This window comes from Populus nigra, chromosome 18 (assembly GCF_951802175.1).
Source record: "Populus nigra chromosome 18, ddPopNigr1.1, whole genome shotgun sequence".
In the NCBI taxonomy this organism is placed as follows: Eukaryota; Viridiplantae; Streptophyta; class Magnoliopsida; order Malpighiales; family Salicaceae; genus Populus; species Populus nigra.
The window spans coordinates 13,377,965-13,401,339 of record NC_084869.1 but is presented as its reverse complement, the minus strand read 5'-3'; the positions used below and the strand labels follow the sequence as shown (position 1 = coordinate 13,401,339).

General features: G+C 33.7%; 2 protein-coding genes across 3 annotated transcripts; one reads left to right on the top strand and one right to left on the bottom strand.

Moving 5' to 3' along the window:
- Positions 1 to 1,851: 1,851 nt before the first annotated feature.
- On the top strand, positions 1,852 to 5,690 carry LOC133678615 (uncharacterized). 2 transcript variants are annotated; one of them, XM_062100991.1, is made up of 5 exons: positions 1,852 to 2,238; positions 3,021 to 3,282; positions 3,379 to 3,575; positions 3,983 to 4,170; positions 5,083 to 5,690. In XM_062100991.1, exons 1-5 carry the CDS (start codon positions 2,126 to 2,128, stop codon positions 5,367 to 5,369), a joined length of 1,047 nt encoding a protein of 348 aa, XP_061956975.1. In that variant the 5' UTR covers positions 1,852 to 2,125; the 3' UTR covers positions 5,370 to 5,690. The 2 variants fall into 2 exon arrangements, with proteins under 2 accessions (XP_061956975.1, XP_061956976.1); XM_062100992.1 differs by lacking the exon at positions 1,852 to 2,238 and having other exon boundaries at positions 3,022 to 3,292.
- Positions 5,691 to 8,764: 3,074 nt separating this feature from the next.
- On the bottom strand, positions 8,765 to 9,974 carry LOC133678329 (dehydration-responsive element-binding protein 1D-like). Its single transcript, XM_062100622.1, has one exon. It carries the CDS (start codon positions 9,835 to 9,837, stop codon positions 9,070 to 9,072), a length of 768 nt encoding a protein of 255 aa, XP_061956606.1. The 5' UTR covers positions 9,838 to 9,974; the 3' UTR covers positions 8,765 to 9,069.
- Positions 9,975 to 23,375: the final 13,401 nt, after the last annotated feature.

The window sequence follows — 23,375 nt, the reverse complement described above, 5'->3', positions numbered from 1 at the left end:
GTGAAAATGTATCCGATGGAAGAAGCTACAGTTGCAACAGAGAGTAAACCCTGCAACTCTGCAAGCAATAAATGGAAAGCAAAACAAAGGAGTAACTTCCTTTAGGTTTGCTACAAGTAAAATCAGAGGGATAATAGAGGAAAAGGGAATGTGCTTGTTGTACAAATTAGCTTGCGTACTCTTTGTTATTTGTTCATTATCTTGCCATTAATGTGGCTCTGGGAACATTTTGATGACAAAATGAAATGAAATTAGAGCACAAATCAATTAATCCGGCAAGGGCACCAAATGTTATTATTATTATTTAATTATTTGTAAATTGTATAAGGTTTTTATGTCAGTTATATGTTAATTTTTTTTAGAAAAATATCGACAGAATGAAATGAGTAATTATTTTTTAAAAACTTTTTACTGTTAGTAAATTTATCAATAATTTTATTATCAACAAATTAAAAATTATTAACGAGAGTTTTATCAACAAGGTATTTACATCTATAAAAGCCCATCGATGAAAACAAACACTGACAACTTTTTTTTCCAATAAATTTAAAATATTTTATAGTGAACTCTGGAAATAAAAACTTTCAGACTAAGATTTGGATGTAAAAGTTACCTCCACTAGTTACAATAAATATAGCACACTCATAAAAATATTATTCTCATCTAACAATTGAATTAAAAATTCTACATGTTTAACTATCTAGGTGGTGACCCATTGGTAAGAACTTGAGACCAAGAGGTTTGCTCTCTCTGTGATTTCAGGTTCGAGCCCTGTGATTGCTCATATGATGGCCACTGAAGGCTTACATGGTCGTTAATTTTAGGGCCCGTGAAATTAGTCGGGGTGTGTGCAAGCTAGCCCGGACACCCACGATAAACTAAAAAATAAAATTATGCTACATGTTTTCATTAATAAAATTGTGTGACTTGTCCAAACTTCTTAAATTTGAACCTAACTACATGTTTGTTTAAGGTTCATAGCTCAGGAGCACGTCCCAAATTCCACTCTGACTGGAGGCAGATAATTTCATCGTGCTTAGCAACATGCTCCAATACCGAGGAACTCATTCTCATGTCTCCAATTGCATTTTGAGCCTCACGTGCTTACAAAGTCATATTTGCTCATAGTTTTCATAATTATAAATCTAATGATATCCTAAATGCGTGAATGGTAGTGTGATTGATAATGTGATTCACGTTTATTTTATTGAATGTGTTTTTTAATTATAGCTTTATCAAATTAATATTTTAAAATTTTTTAATATCAATATATTTAAACTATAAAAAATATTCAAAGGGATATCAATTTGATTATTTTTGAGATGAAAAACAATTTTAAAACACAGAAAATACTACAATAGAGCTAGAGATGATTTTCAATTCATATTAATATATTAGTAAGTTCAATGGATCGATGCCTAGTTATCACTTTTTTTTTTGTGTTTAAAAATACATTAGTGATTGCTTTTTAGAATGTTTATTGTTTTGAAATATATTAATATAATTTTTTTTATTTTTAAAAAAATTATTTTTTTATTTCAAAACAATTTAAAAATATAAAATAAAATTAATTTTAAATAAAAAAATTCAAAATTTAACTAATTTTTCTCTGTTTAGAATGCAGTACCACACAAGATACTGTAAAATAAAATAATATTATTTTAATAAAAATAATTAACCCAATAATTAATGATTTCGAATTATGTCTTTTATGGCCATGAATACCCTCAAATGGCTAATCACCGACAAAACCACCCCCATCCTGAACGGCACCGTATCAAAACTCCACGAGTCCAATCCCGTAAGAAGCCTCAAAATATAAGGGCAATTAAAGTAAGAACAAAACACAAAAATACCAATCCACGTGTCACCTCATAAATCGTCGCAAAGCTTAGCTCCTCGAGTGATTCCTCTCTCTATTTAATCCAGAGCCCAAAACTCGGCCCTCAACTCACACATAACGCACCACGACTCAGTGCTCACTCACTCCCATGGAACTCCTATCACAATCATCAATCAAGCCTTCATCACTCCAACCTCAACCTCAATCAGCAACCGTTGTTTTTGTAGAAATCTGAACAAGTCTCTTCTTTTTTCTCTTCGGTTGACTTTTATTGTTTTGTCAATGACTCAGATGGCTCGTTGGTCGTTTCATGGGATTCTGGCTTTTGTTTCGCTTCTAGTCTTCTTAACGCATGGGGTTTACGCGAGTGATGGTGATGCTGATCCGATTTACAAGTAAAAGCTTCTGTCTTTGTTTCAGTTTCATTTCAATTTGATCTTGATTGAGTAATTTTAGAGTTGATTAGACTTTAATTGCTGTTTTATTGAATGGATTCAGTAACAAGTAGTAGTTGCTGTTGAGTTTTGACTGTGAATGTGAATTTGAGAGGTAAAAAATGTTGGCTTTTTTATTCTGAAATGATGGATTAGGCATTGAAGTTGTAGCCTTTTTTTTTGTATTGGTTTTTTTTTTTCATGTTGGAAGTTTGCTTCTCTTTGTGTCGTTGCGATGATTCGTTGATGAATATCTGTTGAGTGTTAGAGTAGAATGTCTTGTTTCTCGGCGATTGTTGAGTTGTTTGTGTTCATGAGAAGCCTTACTTCTGATGAATTACGTATTGAAAAGGTATTTTATAACTAGGATGTTAATTTGTGGTGGTTGGAATTTAAAACTTGAGCTTCTCTCATGGATTTCGGAACGACAGTTTGCGGTGATGTTTGGAGAGTAACAAGGAAAGGAAACCAGGGTGTCTTAGAGTTTTGCTTAGAGGATTGGTTAATTTGAGGGCATCAATATTCAGGAGATGAAATAATCCTTGGAGGCTGTAGTTGGTACCGGTCATCCTCATATTGTTCATAATCACTGTTTAAAATTTTTGGATGGCCCTGCAGCTTCCCCAGTCCCAGCTATGGTCTGCCTATGCATGTTTGTGCTATTTTCTATTTTTGTTTCAATTTGGTTTTGTTAGAATTGGAATTAACTATAGTTGTTATTATGTCTGTTACTCATTTACCAGGGCTTGTGTGGAGCAGTGTGAGAAAACTGGATGTGTAGGGGAAAAATGCTTCCAACACTGTAAATTCTCGTCTGATGGGAAGCCAGTGGGTGGGCCATGGTATCTACAAGAGCCACTGTATCTGCAGTGGAAACAATGGGACTGTCGTAGTGACTGCCAATACCATTGCATGCTTGTCAGAGAGGAAGAGAGAGAGAAACTCGGTGGCAAGCCTGTCAAGTATCATGGGAAATGGCCATTTCACCGTGCTTATGGCTTTCAGGTTTCCATGTGTAATTTTCTAGTTCAACTTTAAGATCTATCCTTGCTGCATATTTCAATCACCCATCTTAAATTGATACTTTTTTTGTGTTCCCAGGAACCTGTTTCTGTTGCTCTCTCTGCACTCAATCTTGCCATTCAGTTTCATGGTTGGGTATCCTTTTTCATCCTAATATACTATAAGTTGCAACTGACACCAAGTAAGAAGACATACTATGAATATACTGGCTTGTGGCACATCTATGGAATCCTATCGATGAACTCATGGTTCTGGAGTGCTGTTTTCCACAGTCGGTGAGCAATATTATTACTAGTTAGAGAATTCGTTGGAAAGGGCCTAAAGCTGTCTTCTTGAAATCATGGAAAACTAACTTACCTATTGACAATTTGAATGTGCGCTTAATTTTGAAAGGTGAAGATAATCTTCAGCTAAGTTGGGATTTTATATGTTTTGAGGGTTTTGTCATCCCACACCATACAAGCCCTTTGGGTGCTTTATAGCAGAGTAGAAGATATAACCTGATCAATTACATTGTAATAAAAAGATGTTGAATCTGCTAATTCGTGGCAGCAAACATTGGTTTTAGTTGTAATGTGACAATGTCATATCTACATGTGCCTTTCTATTTAGAAATATTTTATTATGTTTTCTGTTTTGTCCTCCTGTCTGGTGGGTGATTTTCAAATTTAATTTATTGCAGAGATGTTGAGTTGACCGAGAAACTAGATTGTTCATCTGCTGTGGCATTACTAGGGTTTTCCCTTATTCTAGCAATACTACGAGCTTTCAGCATGAGAGATGAGGCTGCCAGGGTCATGGTCTCTGCTCCAATAATTGCATTTGTTACTACACATATCTTATATCTGAACTTCTACAACCTGGATTACGGTAATTGTTTTTGTCTTCTAATCTTCCTGCTCTACAAGGTACAATAGTAGACCTTTGTTTAAACGTACAGGGGAGCTGCAGGATATCATTACAGTTCAAACTTATTCCTTTGTGTTTGTTTGATTTAAAGAAGCCTTGTCTTGGTCCCACTCAGGAGGGTCCTGTCACATTTTATTTGCTGTTCTTTTCTGCTCCATCTCTTGTGCTGTGCCTTTCTCGTCTTGACTCGTGTTTTTGTTGTACTCAAATTGCATTCAATTTTGAATTTTTTGCTGATCACAACTTAACCATTATCTCCATTTTTTTTAATTCATTTGCTTGCGTGTCTAACCTTTTGTGTCATGCCATCATTCATCTTAGAATCCTATTAAGCTAAATCTCATGGTATAGAGTATCACTAATTCCAATATGTTAGCACCTAGACCAAATAAAAAGTCGCTTTTAACTGTGTATTCCTGATTGAGCTAAGGAAACCTATCATGTGAATACGTTCATACTTTTGAAAATGACATATTTGACTTTACTACTATGGGGCATTAATTTGCTACAATTTGACATTGCAACTGAGCCCACTTGGTGGTGCTGGACCAAGGAACTTGTTTGTTCCTGGACAAGCTGAACTTTCCACGAAATGAGTACACCTCCCTTCCCCCATTCTTTAGAAAGCAACATTTTCTTCTACAGGCCATTTATTTGCTGACAAGGGACATCCATTACATTTTGCTACTTGGTGCTCGACCAAGGAACCACAAGCTCCTTCCCTGAAAATAAATTGTGCCAGGAAATGTTATGTTGAAGTATGTGATGGTTAAAAAGTTGGACCAAGATTAAATGAAGAAACAGTTGTTGTCTAACTTGGTAGCTTATGCTTGCCAATTGGAAGTGGTTTTGAATGGTTAAATTATTTTGCAGATCTAAACATGAAAGTTTGTGTGGCCATGGGTGTAGCTCAACTTCTCATTTGGGCAGTCTGGGCCGGTGTAACTAACCACCCATCCCGGCTCAAGTTGTGGGTGGCAGTTGTTGGAGGAGGCCTTGCCATCTTGTTGGAAATATACGACTTCCCGCCTTACCAGGGATTTGTGGATGCTCATGCTCTCTGGCATGCCACTACCATCCCACTCACATATCTTTGGTGGAGCTTTGTGAAGGATGATGCTGAGTTTAGAACATCAAGTCTCCTCAAGAAAGCAAGGTAGAATTTCTCTACCCAGTACCTGTGGTAAATGGATGATGGACAGCACCGATCACTTTACATACCTCTCTGTTGAACAACTATAATGCACCTCCTTGTGTATACCTTTTTCCCAAAGGCTTTGCATTTGCTGGTCCTTTCATCTGTACTTCAATTGGTGATCATTGGATTATTTCAAAATGTGGTATAGAATCTGTAACAAAATTCAATGTTTAGATCTCTGTACCTTTTTTTCACTTTATTTTTTGTCTAAAGAAACTGGGGTAACCTAATTTTTGTGTAAATTGTGTTTTCTGTTAATAGATATGGTGGGTTTCTTCTTTCATGGTGTTTGCTAGTGCAATGAGTAACAGAGTTACATAAGAGAGGTTGCAATAAGTAGGAATTTTGAGGTTAAAGTACATTTGATCCTTCAAGTTTAGGTGCAGCAACATTGTTATCCTTTTGGCACTTAGGATTTAATGATGATACTACATTGTCTTTGAATCCTAAAACATCCTTTACAGTTTCATCTAAACTCTTTCTCATCAAATTCTGTAGAAAGATACACACCCTTTTATCCCGTAGGATTTAATGATGAAATTCTTGAAGCTGCTAAAAGTACTTGCAAGACTCACTTTATTTGACGAGGAAGCTGCTTCGTCAACAAAGATTGCATTCATAGAAATCCAATAAGAAGGTCCTGGTGCTGCACTATCTGAAGAAAAGATGACAGGCTTTATATTTGTGAATGATCTGTGCGATGGGTGGAAAGGAGAGCGATTGAGGAATGAGGATACTGATGGAACTGCAGAAGAGTTCAGTTGTTGAAGCCACAAATCTTGAGCAAATGCCAAAGCTTTGCATGCTTTCTTGAGGCTCAAAAAGGGAGAGGTCATTGCTGTCGAGGACCTCGGGGTTCAAGCCTTGAATCTACAGCTTCCATTAGGGGAGATTGAGGTCCATGGCGATGTTGATAAAGAGACACCTCAGTCTTGATAAGTTGGTGATAATGCCGTTCGAGCATGGTCATGATCTCGCTAATAGTCGTCCCTTTAGCTATGTGCTGAATGAGAAACCTCCTTCCCTGTAGTTCCATCTGCCACCATCCTGACAGCCGACAGGGAGAGAGGGGAAGTCATGTACGATATAAAAAGCTATTCCTGAGTAAATAGATTTTAAAAAATATTTTTAATTTCTATTAATTGGGTTTTATACGAATTTAGTTAAAATAACGGTTAAATAAAAATAATTTTAAAAAAATTGGTTACAACTATTATCGAAATTGATGTTAATACTAAAAATAACTGAAGTAATAAAAATAATAATGCAAAGACTTCTCATGGCAATTTCAACGATAATTGGGAGAAAAAAACAGTAAAATAGCTTTATATCACATAAAAAACTTTCCAAGCAAAAGTAGATTGTAGGAGCTAGCCAAAAAATTGAGGTTCAAGCCTCGTTATTGGTGGGTCCTATCTCATTGGTTTTTAACCAAATATAATAATTGTGTATTATGCTTTTTAAAATATTTTTTATTTAAATGATTTTGTTTTGTTTTTTTTTTACATCAACCAATCAAAATCTGTATAAAATACAAAAAAAAATTTAATTTAATAATTTTCTAAATAAAAAAAAATCAGTAATGGTCTTACAGCAACTGCAAGACGTTGAAGTTTTTTACTCTAATTTCAGTAACTAAACAGGCAACTACTTCAACCCATATCAAGCCCAGCTAACTCCTTTCCAGTACCCAACCCATAGCATATCATTACTCCGTAAAAAAAAAAAAAAAAAACCAGCAGCATTTCTTCTTCTAAAATGACGAGAGAGACGAGTCCGGGCTTGAAGATCCTTTGGGCATGGACCATTGGCACCGCCGCCAGTAAGATCACCGAGAAAAAACCCATTTTCTGTAATGCCAAGCTTGAATGTATTTATTTATTTTTGTTGTTGTTGCAGTTTTGGTTACAAGTGTGGTGAGGACTAGACTAAAGGACATGGAGCAGATGATGAACGCTGAGCAACAGCAGCAGCAAGAGCAAGAGCAAGAGCATCAAAGCACTCTGAGTGATCCAGCTTTGTTGGATTCTGACGAGGGAATCATTCGAGAAGTGAGATCATAGCTTTAGCAGCTAGTAAATTGGTGTCCGATACGTGTTTGTTTAATGTCTTAAGAGAATATAGGAGCCAAGTACTTTTGTTGTCTGATTGTTGAATATGACAATTATTGAGACCAAATAATATGGTATTTTCACTTTTGTTTAATCTTCCTTTTGCTACCTATTTGTTAGTTTTTGTTGCTCTTTGTTTGTTTGCAGGTTAAGGTAACTCCATCTTCATGAATTATGGGTTACTGACTTCATTTCATATTGTGAAATCTTTTTGTTTGAGTACAATCGATGAGCAAAAAGGCGAATGTTATCCTCTCTTTAAAAGTGAGGAGTGCAAGATTGTTTAGCTTTGTAATCGTGGTTTGTGAAACTTTTGCTGGAAGATGAATCCCACGATGTCTAGTTTTCACTTGAATTTGATCGAGGTATAGTGCTTCTGTGAATTGTAGCTTTCTAGCTTGAACATGGAACTGCGTTTGTTAAGACTAATTGCAGAGGATACTTCTCAAGTACCAGCAATCCGGTTCAGAAAAAAAAAGCACTAGTGATTCCTCGAATATGTCTGTGGCCTGTGTGGCAGGCTAAATAGAAGACTGGAACCTTGTAATTCTTTTAGAAGGTTGAATATGGTTCTGCAGCTGGGGTTTGATCATGTTTATCGTTGCATTGATAAACATGCTATGATGTGTCTTTCTTCTTCAACATCTAGCATTTTTAGTGTTATACCAAATGGTCAAATATATGCTACCAGTGGTTCAACGGGAAAAATTCAATGAAACAACTAGCAAAGACTCTCTTCATCCTATGCAGGACTGCGCCACTGCTAAACAGGTTTGGAGCTTCCTGCTTCCCACACACAAATGGTCCTGACTTCTTAGTGATGGATTGTTTAAACTTTGATGTGACTGATGGGAATTTTAAGGAAGCAGTTGGAGGACTATGAAATAGTGTGGTTTATGTGGAGAAAGAAGGAGAGCTGCAACTTGTGGAGTGGAACATTTGTCGAGAAAGTCAAGTGAACAGATGATTTGACAGGAGGGAGATAGCTTCTAGCACTAAAGTAGAGAAGTCAATCAGTTGGAATCTTCCTCCAGTTGGGTGGTTCAAGCTCAATACTACTGTCGCTGCAAGGAGCAATCTGGATTGGCAGGAGCAGGAGGTCTGGAAAGAGACTCGAATGGTGCATTAAGTGTAAAGAAGAATATTTTGTGTGCTAATAAGCAGTTGTTGCTGAATTATGAGCAGTCGAAAAGGCTGAGAAATGACCTGGGACAAGCAAACAGAAAACTGGGCTAGAAGCCTAAGGTGAGGCTTAAAAGCAGAACTCTCTCGCATTTAATTTGTTTATTCACTATTACAGTAATAGATTATGGCTTAGCCATTATTACATTATGCGATTGTGATTCCTTTGACACACGAACAGTAACCCTACATCCTGTAGCTTCTTCAATTTTCACTCTCTCCTGCAGATTTCTTCCACACAATCCATTCTAACCCAGAAAACCTAAACCGCCACAATATTCATATGTATCTGCACTAGTAAAAAATATGAGTACAGACAACATCGACTTTTATCTTAATTATCTTAATTACTCTATCACTAACAAAAAACTATATAGAAAAACTCCATAATGGCATGTCAGCGTCAATATTTTCCATGTTATCCCAACCATCCCCTCCATCACCACAATGAGGTGGTGGCAGTAACATCCCTTCAGCCATATTAGCCAACAACCCTGGCATTCCAAAAACAGCCTCATCATCCATATAAAACACCTCCTCCCCCGCCCCTGCAGCAGTCTCCGCCGCCTTCTCCCCCACATTTCCCGTCCTCATCAACTCACCTCCCACACACCCCTCCGGCCGAAAACCCCCAGCTGCCTCAGCTGCAGCCTTTTGAATGTCCTTAGCTTCACTAGAAGCCGGAACCGGCAACCTCCAAGCAGAATCCGCAAAATTCAAGCAAGCAGACCTACCCCTCAATGCCAAAGCAGCAACATCATGTGCCCTAGCAGCCATTTCAGCAGTAGGGAAAGTCCCTAACCAAATTCTTGATTTCTTATTGGGCTCTCTAACTTCACAAACCCACTTACCTGAATTCCTCCTCCTCACCCCTCTATACACCGGATGCCTTGTTTCCCTGAATTTCTTTCTCCCTGCCCTCTTCTTCGGATTCCTCGAAGCTAGCATTACTTCCTCATCAGAAAAATTTGGAGCTGGTTGAACTCTTGTAGTAACATGACTACTAATACTACTATCTGAGAAAACAGGAGAATAAGAACACTGTTCTTGATTAATACCATTATTCTCATTAAAAACTGACCAGAAATCTGTTGCCCCAAAGGGGCTTGGATCAGAATAATGACTGAAAAGATCCATAACAATCCTTAAACCTTAAAGGGTTCTTGTTTCTTATCTTGAATATGTACTCTAAGTAAGAAAAAAAACAGAGAGTAGAACTGAAGTATGCTAGCTCGAACTGCTAACTTGTTTGCTTCTTTTTTAAGATGGGACTTTATATATATATATATATATGTTATTGTAATGACCCAGTAGAAGCTGTGCACTTCACACGCATTTGGAGAGAAGCCAGCTAAGGCCCCCACGGATTGCACATAGATTCTGGTAAATATTTAACAAGATATATGAAACTGATGGATTGATTTGATTTGATGATGTAGTGGAAGAATCTAGTTAAGTAGGACTGAGTTTTGCTTCGCTTGCTTGGTGGCTAAAGTACCCAGCTGTATCCGGCTTCGAGACCAGTTGGATTTGTGGAGTGACACGTGTGATTTTGACCTTCCAAGATGGTTCCCTGCTAGTGGGTGTTTAAAGCCTCTAGGCTGTCAGAGTCCAAGGTGCTGGTATTATGGGTTGAAGGGACAATTGATCGCCGAGTTCTTGCATTAAATAATGCCCGTTTGGAGTTTGGAATCGCAGTGCGGCTACAGTTGCACCCGTGGTATTTCCAAACAGAATCTAATTTTTTTTTTTATTGATATAATTGTAATTAGTAAATCAATAAAATCACTTTCTAATTTAATGATATTTTTATTTAAATAAAAGTTTGTTTAAAAAATGGTTCAACTTGGTGTGCAACCCGTATTTCTAAATCTCATAATATAGCACATATGATTAAAAATGAAACACAAATATATATTAAAATTAAATATGATTCAATGTAAATCATTTTATATATGAAAATTAGACATGAATTGCCACGGATATAATATTACCGGTTCATGTATGATTTTTTTATCATACACTCATTTATAAAAAATATATATGTCTATAAAAAATTGAAAGATTAGTTGTATGGATGAAATTAAGCCTTGAAAAATCGTTATTATTGACGAGTAATTGAAGAAGTATCGTGGAAAGCGCACAAGGAAAGAGAGTTGGGACAGAAGGCAATGAAAATGATGGCGAGGCATGTGATGAGGTGGCAGATGGGCAGAGAGAGAGAGGGATACCTTTCAAAATGACGTCGCCCAACTCCCACAAACACGGTTAGTTTTCTACGGTTGATCCAACTGCCAGAGAGCCGGTGGTTTATCCGCGGAAACGCGTAGTCCACGTGCGTTTTGTGTACACGTGGTCCCGCATTCACAGCTTGCTCTTATTGTACTAACTTTCTTTTTAGAAAAAAGGTTGAATAGTTTACCTAAAAAAAAACACGCATTATACTTATGAGATTGTATATTATGTTAGTAGAATGATAATATTAGGGTGATTTTTTTTATTTGCTTTGATTTTTATTAAAAAAATAATTAAATTGAATATTTTTTTAAAAAAACCGAAACCGATTCAAACCGACCGGTTTCGGTTTGGTTTTTTAGGATAAAAACTGGTTCAAATCAGTTTGGCTCGGTTTTTTAGTTTGGCTCGGTTTTTTCTGGTTTGGCTCGGTTTTTTGCTGGTTTGGCTCGGTTTTTTTCGGTTTGGATCTGATTCAGTTTTTTCGATTTTAAGCTTATAAAACCGGAACCGAACCAAACTGGCCGGTTTTTTCAAAATTTTAATCGGTTTTTTTCACGGTTCGGTTTTTTCAGTTATTTGTTTTCCGGTTTTCTTGGTTTTTTGGTTTTTTTGCTCACCCGTAGATAGCAGTAGACGGTTTTTTTAATAATTTTTTTATTTAAAAATATATTAAAATAATATTTTTTATATTTTTTCAATATTAATATATCAAAACAATACAAAAATATTGATATGAAATTTGTTTAACAAAATCAATAATTTAAAAAAGTGTGGTTAAACTGCACTTTTAAACAGGCTTTAAATACACCCCTGCTCTATGAGTTGACTTAAGACTGGGTTAGCTTGATGGGTTAATCAACGATCAAAACCTAGTTTGACTATTTTTTTAAATGATGTTGTTTTGATTTTAAAAAAAATAATGTTATTTTAATTGATCCAAGTAAATTTATTAAACTCATGATTTAAAACATTTAATTAGGTTATAAATTGAGTCAAGTTCAATGAATTTTAAGAAAAGAGCATGTATTTTAAAATTTATACCATCCAATTATGTGGTTTTTATGTTATTTTCGCTATATGACTATTTTATAGGCTAGCGCTATGCTGTGGGGTGGATAAAATTCTTTTTTTGTTAAACCCGACTTAGTGGGTCAACCTTTTAACCATCTGATTTGACTCCTTAACTAGCTTGGATTTAAAATTAAATCGTGTGGGAGTTGACTCAATATGACTTAGTCGACTTAGTTATTCCAAAAACAACCCAATCAACTAGTAAAATAGGTTTGATGATGAAATTGATATAAAAAAACTTCTTAACCCAACTTCTTACTTAGTCTAAGTTTAAAATTAAATCATATAAGAGTTTCTCCAATATGATCCAATCGACTTGGATTATCTAAACACAACCCGACTAAATAATAAAAAAATTCCAAGGATAAAATCGAGAAAAAAATAATGAGATTGACAAGAAAAAAACCTCTTGACTCGATTTCTTATCTAGCTCGGGTTTAAAATTAAATCATGTAGGAGTTGCCCCGACATGATTAAATCGACTTGGTTATTCCAAATACAATCTAATTCATAAATGAGAAAATAATATATTATCATTTATAAGATATAAATAAGAATTTTATTACATGTTATAAATAAACTAATCCATACATATTAATCTATTATATCTTGATACATGTGGATCATAATTATCCAGATTATATGTTAGCTGGCACAAAGTGTTACGTGGACGTCTCGTAACATGCTCTTATGATGGTGTTATGAATCATCTTTTTATGTTCATGTACCAAAACATGTAAAGATCTAACTCATCGGAAGGATATTTCTATGTAAACATGTGATCTCTCCTCAATTGCCAAAGATTTACATATTCTATATGAACCACAAACCAATCATCATCCATTTTACCCCGATGATTAATAACATGTGTTGATATAATCCAAATTGATGTATTACTCAATCAAGGCATTGCACCTTATCAATGGCAAAACAATGCATGAAGATCACTGATAACTATAAATCACTACTTTCCATGTATAATAGAGATGCTCTTCCAATCAAATCATTGGTGTACGGTGTTCATATCACCGATGAAACCATAAACATATATATTAAAAGCATTCACACCAAAAAAGTAAAGTTAGATAAAAAAAAAATTGAATAATTGAGTTCATACATACTTGATAAGGCTCATGTAAACCCAACTCATATTGATAGAACTCGTGAACAAGGTGAGATTTTATGTAAAATGCCTAAACCTCTCCCCAACCCAACTAAAATGATAAATAGTTATTTAGAAAAACTTTTATAGAAATTTTAATATAAATGTATTTATAATTATTATTTCCGAGCTCTAATTGAGAGTCACCTTCCCGTAATCGTGTATAACATCTAATTTCTCCAAACATCAGGATGACCGATATGAAGTTGTTCACACGACCATAACTTTATATTCAAAATAAAAAAATATTTTAATATTTATTTCATATAAAAAAATATTTAAGGATAATAGCTTGAATGATTTTCATTTTAATATTTATTTTAGCTTTGATAATGGTCAACATCATATTAGCAACAAAATCTTTCATCAATCTGACGATGGGCTTACATAACCATTGGACTGTGAATGTGTGAGGCTCTTTCATTCTTGAGATATGAAACGAATCAGAATTTTTGTAATATCTCTCACACAAATACCATTGACATGATGGTCCGTGCTTACATTGTAACTGTATATAAGTTGCGGTTAAGCGTTGCACTTTGTGTTATAGTGAATTCTTTACATGTCACCACGTAACTATATTATTTAAATCAGCCTTGGTTCAAAGCACTTGTCCAAACTTCAACTCAATACTTAAAAGCCTGAATTCCTACGACTCAAATCTCAATCAAAACTTATCATACGAGCAAACCCACTAGCATCCTCAAATTTAAGAACAAAAGATCTCATTGTTTGGCTTATTAGCTTACCTTGCTCATCTTTCTCAATTACATCAGTGACATGATAGTCATCTTTCTCATAATTTGGTTTAGATTCATCATAACTGTCGCACGTCAAAATCCACGCGGCGTCCGCTGGCGATTTTTTATTATTGTTATTATTTGTGTTTCGCTTGGTTTGTTGGAGTCGCCACCTAGTATTATGGTCACTAGGAACCTATGGTCTGCGAGAGTCTGAGTAAGGGACTGGTTGTGCAAGGGGAAGACGCATCACCCCCAGTGCACCCTACCTAAGGTAAGCTGCATTGTTGTTTGATTATTTTTCTAGGTCAAGTTTCTATTCGTTGGTCTTTTCTAAGGTTCAAGGCAGATCTCCCTTCGTGAGGGAATCTCTACCTTATTGGGTTAAATCCTAACCGTTCTAAAGTCTAAATTTTAGGATTGCATTTATTTACCCCTTGTATCTTTAATACCTGAGGGTGTACTTTATCGTGTAATTTTACACCCCGCAAATATTAAAGTCTACATCTGGATCCTAGAAAAAAAGGTTGGAAAAAGGTTTTTGATATTTTGGCCAAACCCTAATGGATGATCATAAACTAGTTATGATATCCATTTTTTGGATTTTTAAAACATGAGAAAGATGCAATTTTTTTGATTTTGTTTTTGAAAACAAACATGCTTGGAAAATTATTTAGGACTTCGCCATATGCAATAAAATATTTTTTTTTTTGAAATTTTTCTTTTTTTTTTGAAATATTTCGGAGAAAATCGGGTATTTTAATACCGGACTTGTATCTTACAATGTAAGTATACAAACCAATTTTAAGCAAACTTGGTGGAAAAATATTTGAGAAAACCACAAAATTTTTAAATGATTTTTTTTTAATATTTTTGAAAATTTTTTCTGCATGAACAGTAGACATGAATAGTAATTCACGTCTACTGTTCATGCGTGAACAGTGACGGCGAAGAAGAAAGGGAAAGGGAGCGGACCACCTGGCATGGCGGCGATGGTTGGCTGGAGGAGGAGGACCTAAAGCTGGTGGTGGAGACGGCGGTGGAGTTGGCCGGAGCGGCTGCAGCTGGAAGAGGAAGAAAAAAAAAAAAAATCTGCAGCAGGAAAAGGGAGGAATGCTGGTTTTTTGGCTTACTTTGGACCCGATTTTCTCCTCCTCCTGAGCATGAAATTGGCTCCTATTTATAGGGCTGGAAAGAGGGTAATCTTGTCTTCAACAGGGAAAAAGTCTCAGCCCTTGATTCGACTCGAGGAATCCAAGCCGTTGGTTCAAAGTGTGCACCTCGAATTGCCAAATTTTGGCAATCCAAGGCTGCAGACTGAACGAGGTGGCCACTTTGGACCAATAAACGAAGCCGTTTTAAAGTTTTTCGACCCGACCGGACCACTATCGAGGATAAAGGGGTTTCAGGTGGACATTTTGGTGCACGCGTTGTCGGATTTGGAGGCCAAACAAGGTAGAAAATGCGCCTGGAAAGCTGCAACTCGGGCAGTTTCGTGGGGAAGAAGATGAACAGTGACCCGTTTTTTTTTTTTTTTGTTTTTTTGCAAAAACTTGGTAAAAATTAAATTTGGTCTTTCAAAATTCCAATCTTTCAATTAAGTTCAAATTAGGCTCCCAAACTTAATTTTTCACTAATTAAGCTCCAAATAAAATTAATTTGACCCATTTAAAGTATAATTAAGTCCTTACACTTAATTAAATCCTTCATTTGGACCTAAATTAATTCTTGAACATAATTAGAATTTAATTTGGCCCATGATTAAATCAAATTGGCCCATTAAAAATTTAATTATGTCATTAGACTTAATTTTTATGCAAATTCATCCAATACTCATTTAATTTGACCTTTGAATTTGCATTTTTCTATCTTTGGGCATAATAGGGTACACTTGGGCCTTGAAATTCTTCCGAAAATTGCAGCTTGATTTTCGCCTATTTTTGCAGCGTTTCTTGGTCGGCTTTCTCCGCATTGCCAGCCTTTATTTTATTTTTTTGATTTTATTTTTATTTTTTTGGAAAAAAAAACGAATTTTGGGGAATCACCCAAAATTGGGTGATGACAATAACAATATGAAGTTATTATCATACCTAACCGAACTTTCATATGTATAATTTCTTGAACTGATGTTAATTTCATTACATCACTAATTGTCCTAGATGGACCTATTGCATGTGATCATTGTGTGGTCCTTTAAATGTAACTTGAGACATGAGTAAACTTCAAACTCAAAGAGTTTCCTTGTTTACTTTTCCTATTCAAGTAGAACTCTAATATTTGCAATCTGTTTGCGGTAATCAACCCAACCATTGCATTAAAACTCATATGACTAGTAATGGGCATACCGATATAGCGATTTGGATGACTCCCACCTAACATCCTCCAAGTAATATCAACATCAAATTTAGATAAATTCTGCCCAATCCCTTGGCATACTAAATTTTTTAAGTTCATAAAATGAACTGTCTAATCTCAAGCTATATAACTCAGTACTTTCTCCATAGTAAGTGATATCATTATGGTTATCGATTATTTTACCACCATAATAACATAATATTCTCATTATAGAAGACATATTCTATAACATTCACAACAAAACACAATGCAAATTTATCAATATAGCAAATTATTCAAGTCACATTAGAAGATCCAAAACTTTAAAAAATAAACTAAACCCTAAAATTAACATAATCAACGCAATATAATTCATCAATTTTTTTTCTAAGTAAGACAATTTATACACTTACTTAATTTTATATCTAATCAATCTCAAATCATAGATAATTTAGGAAAAACTAATAAAAACCCTAAATTAAACCCTAACCCAAGAAAATCTACAATTAGCCAAGTAAAATAACAAATTAATTAAAGGGAAGGTGAAATAGGGCTCTTGTAGGTGGTGGCAGCGGCAACGATGGCGAGGGACCAGTAGTTGCTATGAGTGGATGGCTAGAAAAAAAAACCATTAATGAAGAGAGAGAGAGAGAGAGAGAGAGAGAGAGAGAGAGAGAGATGTAAGGTTTGTTGAGATGAAGAAAGAAAGAGAAGGTTTTTATTTTATGGAGGAGAGAGAGATCAAGTGACTTGAGTTAAGAATGATATTGGAAGGAGAAAGAAGAAAAAAATAAATAAGGGGAGAGGGAGAAAAAAACTGATCTTGAAATAATTAACTGGGAAGTCATGCATGCATGTACTATACGGGTGACCAGTGGTTGCGCATGCATATAGTATATACACAATCAATGAACATGCATATATTACATGCACTCCTCATATTCTGTGCTAGTTTGGTTAATATTTTCCTAATTGTGCTAATGTGGGAAACAAAACTGATGAGATTGACGAGGAAATTGAGTGTTTCTATCTCATCTGTTCATCATTGTCCATGTATGGATTTTCAGTGCAGTGGGCTTTTCTTCTTTTGCTCTCTTCATCTTCTTCCCCACATTTTCCTAGGATTCCTACATCAAGCTGCTGTGAGAAGGCGTCAAAGTGGGCCACAATGATGACCATCTGGAAGATTATGGGGCCAGTTCATTTTGGACCTTGAAAATTGGACCCGATTGTGACTCATTGATTGGGTCCCTTGTAGTTTTTATGCAACTTTGTACGTCAGTCATGGAGAAGGAATGGGGATCATATTTTTGTACGTTCTAGCTACTCAGTAAGCCTTTTTTTTTTTGCACACATACATATTTGGAGAAGATAAGTGATAAATAAAAAATAAATCTAATAATAAATCTGATGGTTGAAATATATTCATGGTTTTTATTCAGTCTCACTATTTGTTAGGATTCTCGTCACACCCACCTATAATCCAACCAAAATATTTTAGAATTTATTAAATATAGAAATGTTATTATTTTATCACTGAGATCCAAGAACAACACAAGTGGGCTTAAAAGAGCGATTTTTTTTTTAACCCTTGTATAGAATAAGGACCATTGGGTCAGGGTGGTCCAGAATCTACCATGGTTGTGTCTAGGTTAGGACTATTTTGCAGAAGTGGTCATTTCATTTCTGAAAAAATAATTGTTGAGCCAACAAGTCTCGTTCGTATACGTGGTCCGAAATTGCATTTAGTGTGTATTTAAAAATCTCGTTCGTATAATAAACCATGTACTTATTATAGCTATTAAACTCGGTTGGTTTATTAAATGTGTATTTGGTTGGAAGATGTGGTAGTTTTTTTTTTATGGTATAATTATTTTAAAGCATAAATCACACTTCATAAAAGTAAAAATACATACCTTTTCATGTAAATCCCATAAAAATATCAACCACACCTCCAACCCAAATACTTCATAGTTTGATTCAAAAACTTGCTGGTATAAAGCTTAACTTGAGCTGGCTTTGCTTCCAAATCATTTTAAATATTAGAGTATGTATGGTTGTGTGGTAGCGGTTGCTTTTCAAATAACTTTTCGTGCTGAAATATATGTCAATGATTTTTTTTATTTTTTAAAAATTATTTTTGATATCAGCACATCAAAACGATCCAAAACATACAAATCATATTAAATTTTAATTAAAAAAAATTTTGAATTTTTTGGGAACGCGATTTGCACCGCATTCCCAAATAGTTTTTTAATATGATCAAACCTATGTGATTTGATGGGTCGATTAAGTAACTTGACCTTGTTTAAATTTGAGAATATTTAACCTTATCAACTCTAATTATTTTTATTTTTATTTTTATTTATAATGATGCTATTTTAGTTTTTTAATTTTTTCTAATTGAAAATAAGGTAGTTTCGGAATAGATTATGATTGATCTAGTGATCTAAAGATTAACCTAACAAGTAATGATTTAGATCCCAAATCAAGTCAGACATAAAATAGAGGGTGTAAGAAAATGTGATCGTTATTGTTTTTTAAAATGATTTTTATTTGAAAATATATTTAAAAAAAATATTTTTTTTAATATTAGCATGTTAAAATAATTTAAAAAATTTTAAATAAAAAAATAATTTATAAAACACTACTCAAACCGTGTTCTCAGCATCTGTTATGTACAAGCAATGTTTTTAAACTCGGCTCGGCCCAAGGCCAGAGTCATGGTTTTTGTCCAAATCAATCCTAATTTTTTTTAAAATCAAAACGACATTGTTTTGGTAAAAACTAAAAAAATAGTCAATGGGTTGTAGCCGGGTATTGCCGGGTCAACTGAATTTTTAACAGCTCTTATTTTTTAAAAAACACGACTCAGTTTTAGCTGCGGATCAATGGAACCCTGAATTAACCTACTCAGTCGGACCGGCTTTTAAAACTAGATGTACGAGAACTATGATAGTAACCTCCATAGTTTTGAAACTCGGCCTGGCCCGGCAGGCGACCTGGGATTGGAACCGGGTCGGGTTGAAGAAAAAACAGGGAAAGAAAAAACCTGATGTGACCCGGCAAGACCCGGTAATAAACCCGGTTGCAACCCGTTGACTTTTGTTTTTTTTTTTTACTAAAACGATGTTGTTTTGATTTTTTAAAAAAAATAACCCGGATAACCAATCAAAATCTGATGAACCGATCAAAATTTAAAAATCCAGATCTTGAATCAGACCGGGTCTAAAAACTATGGTAACCTCGGCTCTCTATTGAAGAGAGAGAGAAAGAGAGAGGTAGAAACCACGTTTCAATTTCTTCTTGACGTTGGCCATGACTAAATGAATTTTTTTTTAACTGAGAGAGAGAGAGAGAGCACTATAAAGCAAGTGAAATTTACAATTTCAACAATGAGAAAACAAGAATAGAAGTATTTCTGTTTTTTTTTTATATTTCTTAATTAAAATATATTAAAATAATTTTTCTTGTCATATCTTTTAAAATTCTTAATATTAACACATCAAAAACATTTAAAAACACCTAAAAAAATGTAAAATATAAAATACTTTCCATTTCCCCGACTTCTTCTAGCCGCATTCTGAACAGTGTAAAACCAGGTGAACTGAACCTATCAATTGCCGCAAGACTAATTTAATCTCCGATAACTTATACCCACATAATCTTCTTAAAATATTGATTTTTGGGGTTGGTGGTGTCCGTAGGATAACTTTCTACTGATAGTCTGTTTCTTCGGGGACCGTCCCTTTTCCTGTCATGATCTTCATGATCTTCCTCTTTTAGAATGGAATCGCAATCATTTTACTTTACAGCATCGCAGCTTTGAACAATTATTGCTTCAAGTTACATGAAGAAGGAGAAGAAGAAAACATTTCAAGGCCGCTTGCCTCGATGGATATATAATTGTTTTTGGAAAGATATTGATTTTATTGAGTGTAAATCATAAATTATGTGGAATTAAGGAATTAAAAATGAAGTTTTTTTATTTTAGAAAAATTATAATTCAATCAAGGTATTTGATTTATTATGATTTGTTATGTAAGGAATAATGGGATATTACATATCATCTTTTAATTAAAATCTAAATCTTTAATTTAAAATTAAATATTACATTCAACTAATATGTTAGAGAATAATATAAATCATATCCTGAGACCTCACCTAACAGTTTAAACTATTGGATTGAGATGATTCTTTAATATGATATCAGAGCCTTAATGACCAAACGATCACGAGTTCGAATCTCACCATCCCCATTTATTTGATAAAAATTAAACACAAGATAAAGTGAATCTATGCAAGTTTCAAGTTCAAATGGCTTTCACTTAAAGGGATGTGTTAAAGAATAATATAAATCATATCTTGAGAACCTAACATAATATAATGTGGGATTCATTGTATTCATAATTAACATGATAGGAATGGTTGTATTGGTAACTAACACTTTAGGGGTAGATCGGATCCCGGCTCAAAATATTTCCCTTAAAACCATATTTAAAATTTTTGTTTTGATATTTGTTAGTATTATTACAATAAATTAAAATATTTTTAGATAATTAAAATATAATTCAAGTTAGTGAATGGTGTAGTACATGAGAAATGCAAGTTAATTTACTTAATTATCTTGGTTAAGTTTTACATGATTTAAAGTGATTTTTAACATTAATTAAAATCTCATATTAATCTCTTCTGTGTAAAGATTTTACCTATTTAATAGAAAAAAACAACAAAAGGAGATTACCTTTTGCCAAAGCAAACCTATTTATTGTGGGTCGTGTTAATTTTTTTAATCGTATAAAAATATTTAAATGTTGTTAATATATTTTTAGTAAAAAATAATTTAAAGTTATAGTGTCAACCGAGTTTTTTTTTTTTACATAAAAAATATTCAGAAGTTGCTAATATTTTTTAGGTGAAAAATAATTTAAACAATGTAAGAGTCGACCTGATGCGAACTGATTGATTTTACGTGTTCAAAAACAACTTGGAAAACCCATATAAACATAGTTTAACTATTTTTTTATATATTAATATAACAACATATTTGAGTCACTTAAGTTAACTTGGGTTAACATGTCAAATCCAATACTTGGGTTATAAGACTATGATAACTTGTTATAATGAAATTAAAAAAAATTATGAAATTTAATTCCCAACATTGAAGGATGAAATTGAATTTTTTTTTTATAAATAACATAAAAAGAAACCCGAGTTAATCCTTTAAATCTGTGACCTAGATCATAAGATCAAGATAACCCTATAGAAAGCAAATCAAAATAAAATTTTGAAGTCTAATTTTCAATCAGTAAGGGTTATATTAAAAAAATTAATTAAATAAATATAAAAAAAATTCGAGTTAATCCGTCAAACCCACAGCAAAAATCATGAGATCGAGATAACCTCATAAAAATAAAATAAAATAAGATTTTATTTAACCTGTCAAATCTATAACTTTAATCATGAAAATAAAATAATTATATAAAAAATAAATTAAAATAAATTATAAAATTTAACTCTTAATAATTAACCCTATCGAATAAAAATAAAATGGTAACAACCTAATCTAATGATATTGTGTGTGGATCGGAGAGATGGATTGAGGTAGACAAATAATGTTTTTTTAAGAAAATACTACAATCTAATGATTGTGTGTGTGGATTGGGCAGATGGCTTAAAGCAACAAGCCCTGTTTAATTTACCTAAGTAGTTAATGAAAATACAACCCCTCCTATTGGTGATGAATGCTCCCATCTCTTTTCAACTGTAGCGCAAGAGGAAAAAAATAAAATAAAATAAAATGGTCTACCTTAATCTCTTCAAATCTTGGCCGTGGGATATATATATATATATATATATATATATATATATATATATATATATATATAGAGAGAGAGAGAGAGAGAGAGAGAGAGAGAGTTTCATGGCAGGACTAGAATCATTCAACCATGGATGTCAGTTTCAAAATTGAAACCTTACTACATTGTCAGAGGACACGTACGATTCTTCGATTACTAGGTAAGGAATTGCTGTATGATTCAAACATGAAATAATGACAGATCACGCATGGTATGGACATGGTTAGTTTAGATGTCATAGTCTCCTAGGTTGCTTCAATTTTCCATGCGTCGGTCGTTCCTAGAAAACAATTAATTCTTCTCGAATCTAATTAATTAGATGATAAAAGGGTTGTTAAATAATTCAAAAAATACTTTACTATTTTAATAATCTAACTTCCTTTTCTTTTTATTATCATAAATATCATGGCTAGTTTGCGTGTATCTCAATTAATTTTATTGGATCTAAAGTTAACGACCATATAAATCTCCAGTGACCATCATATAAGTAACCACAAGACTCGAACATGAGACCACAGAAAAAACAAACATTTTAGTCCAAATTTTTTACCATTAAGCCACCTCTAGATAATTATCTAACTTTAATCTTTAGAAGACTAATCCCACTAAATATATAATTTGTTCATGCATGCACCTAGCTACATTAATCTGTTTATATCTTCCAGACCTTCATGGATACTACTTTCATGGCCGACTTAGGGCAACTTACTTTATTTTCAAATTTACAGGATGGATTTTCTTCGCATGGTGGAAGCACTTTAAGTAGTTGGAACCAGTTCGATCGATTTTGATAGAAGTCATAAGATTGATCTACAACTGCTTTATGAAGTAATGAGATCAAAATTGACCTTGGAAATTAAAGTCCTTAATAATTAAGTAAATATATCGACGTAGAGAATTTTGCTAAGTCATCTATATATATATATATATATATATATATATAGCTCTTAATATTTCTTCTTGAAGTGAGAACACATATAGAATCTAACCTTTTTTTTTCTTTATCTTTTCTCTTGTTTTAATCACAACGACATATTTTCTGTACCAATATTCTTTTTGTCGCTAGAGTTCATCTTTCCAGTACAATCATATTATTTTATTATTATATAAAAAATATATAAAATTGAGGTTTTTCCTAGAAATTAAATTGTTATGACTTTTTGAGATGATTACAAAATCTTGATGATGAAATATATATTCATAATTTTAAATTTTATTATCCATATTCTAATTATAATCATAAAGTAATGATGAACATATATAAATTTCAAG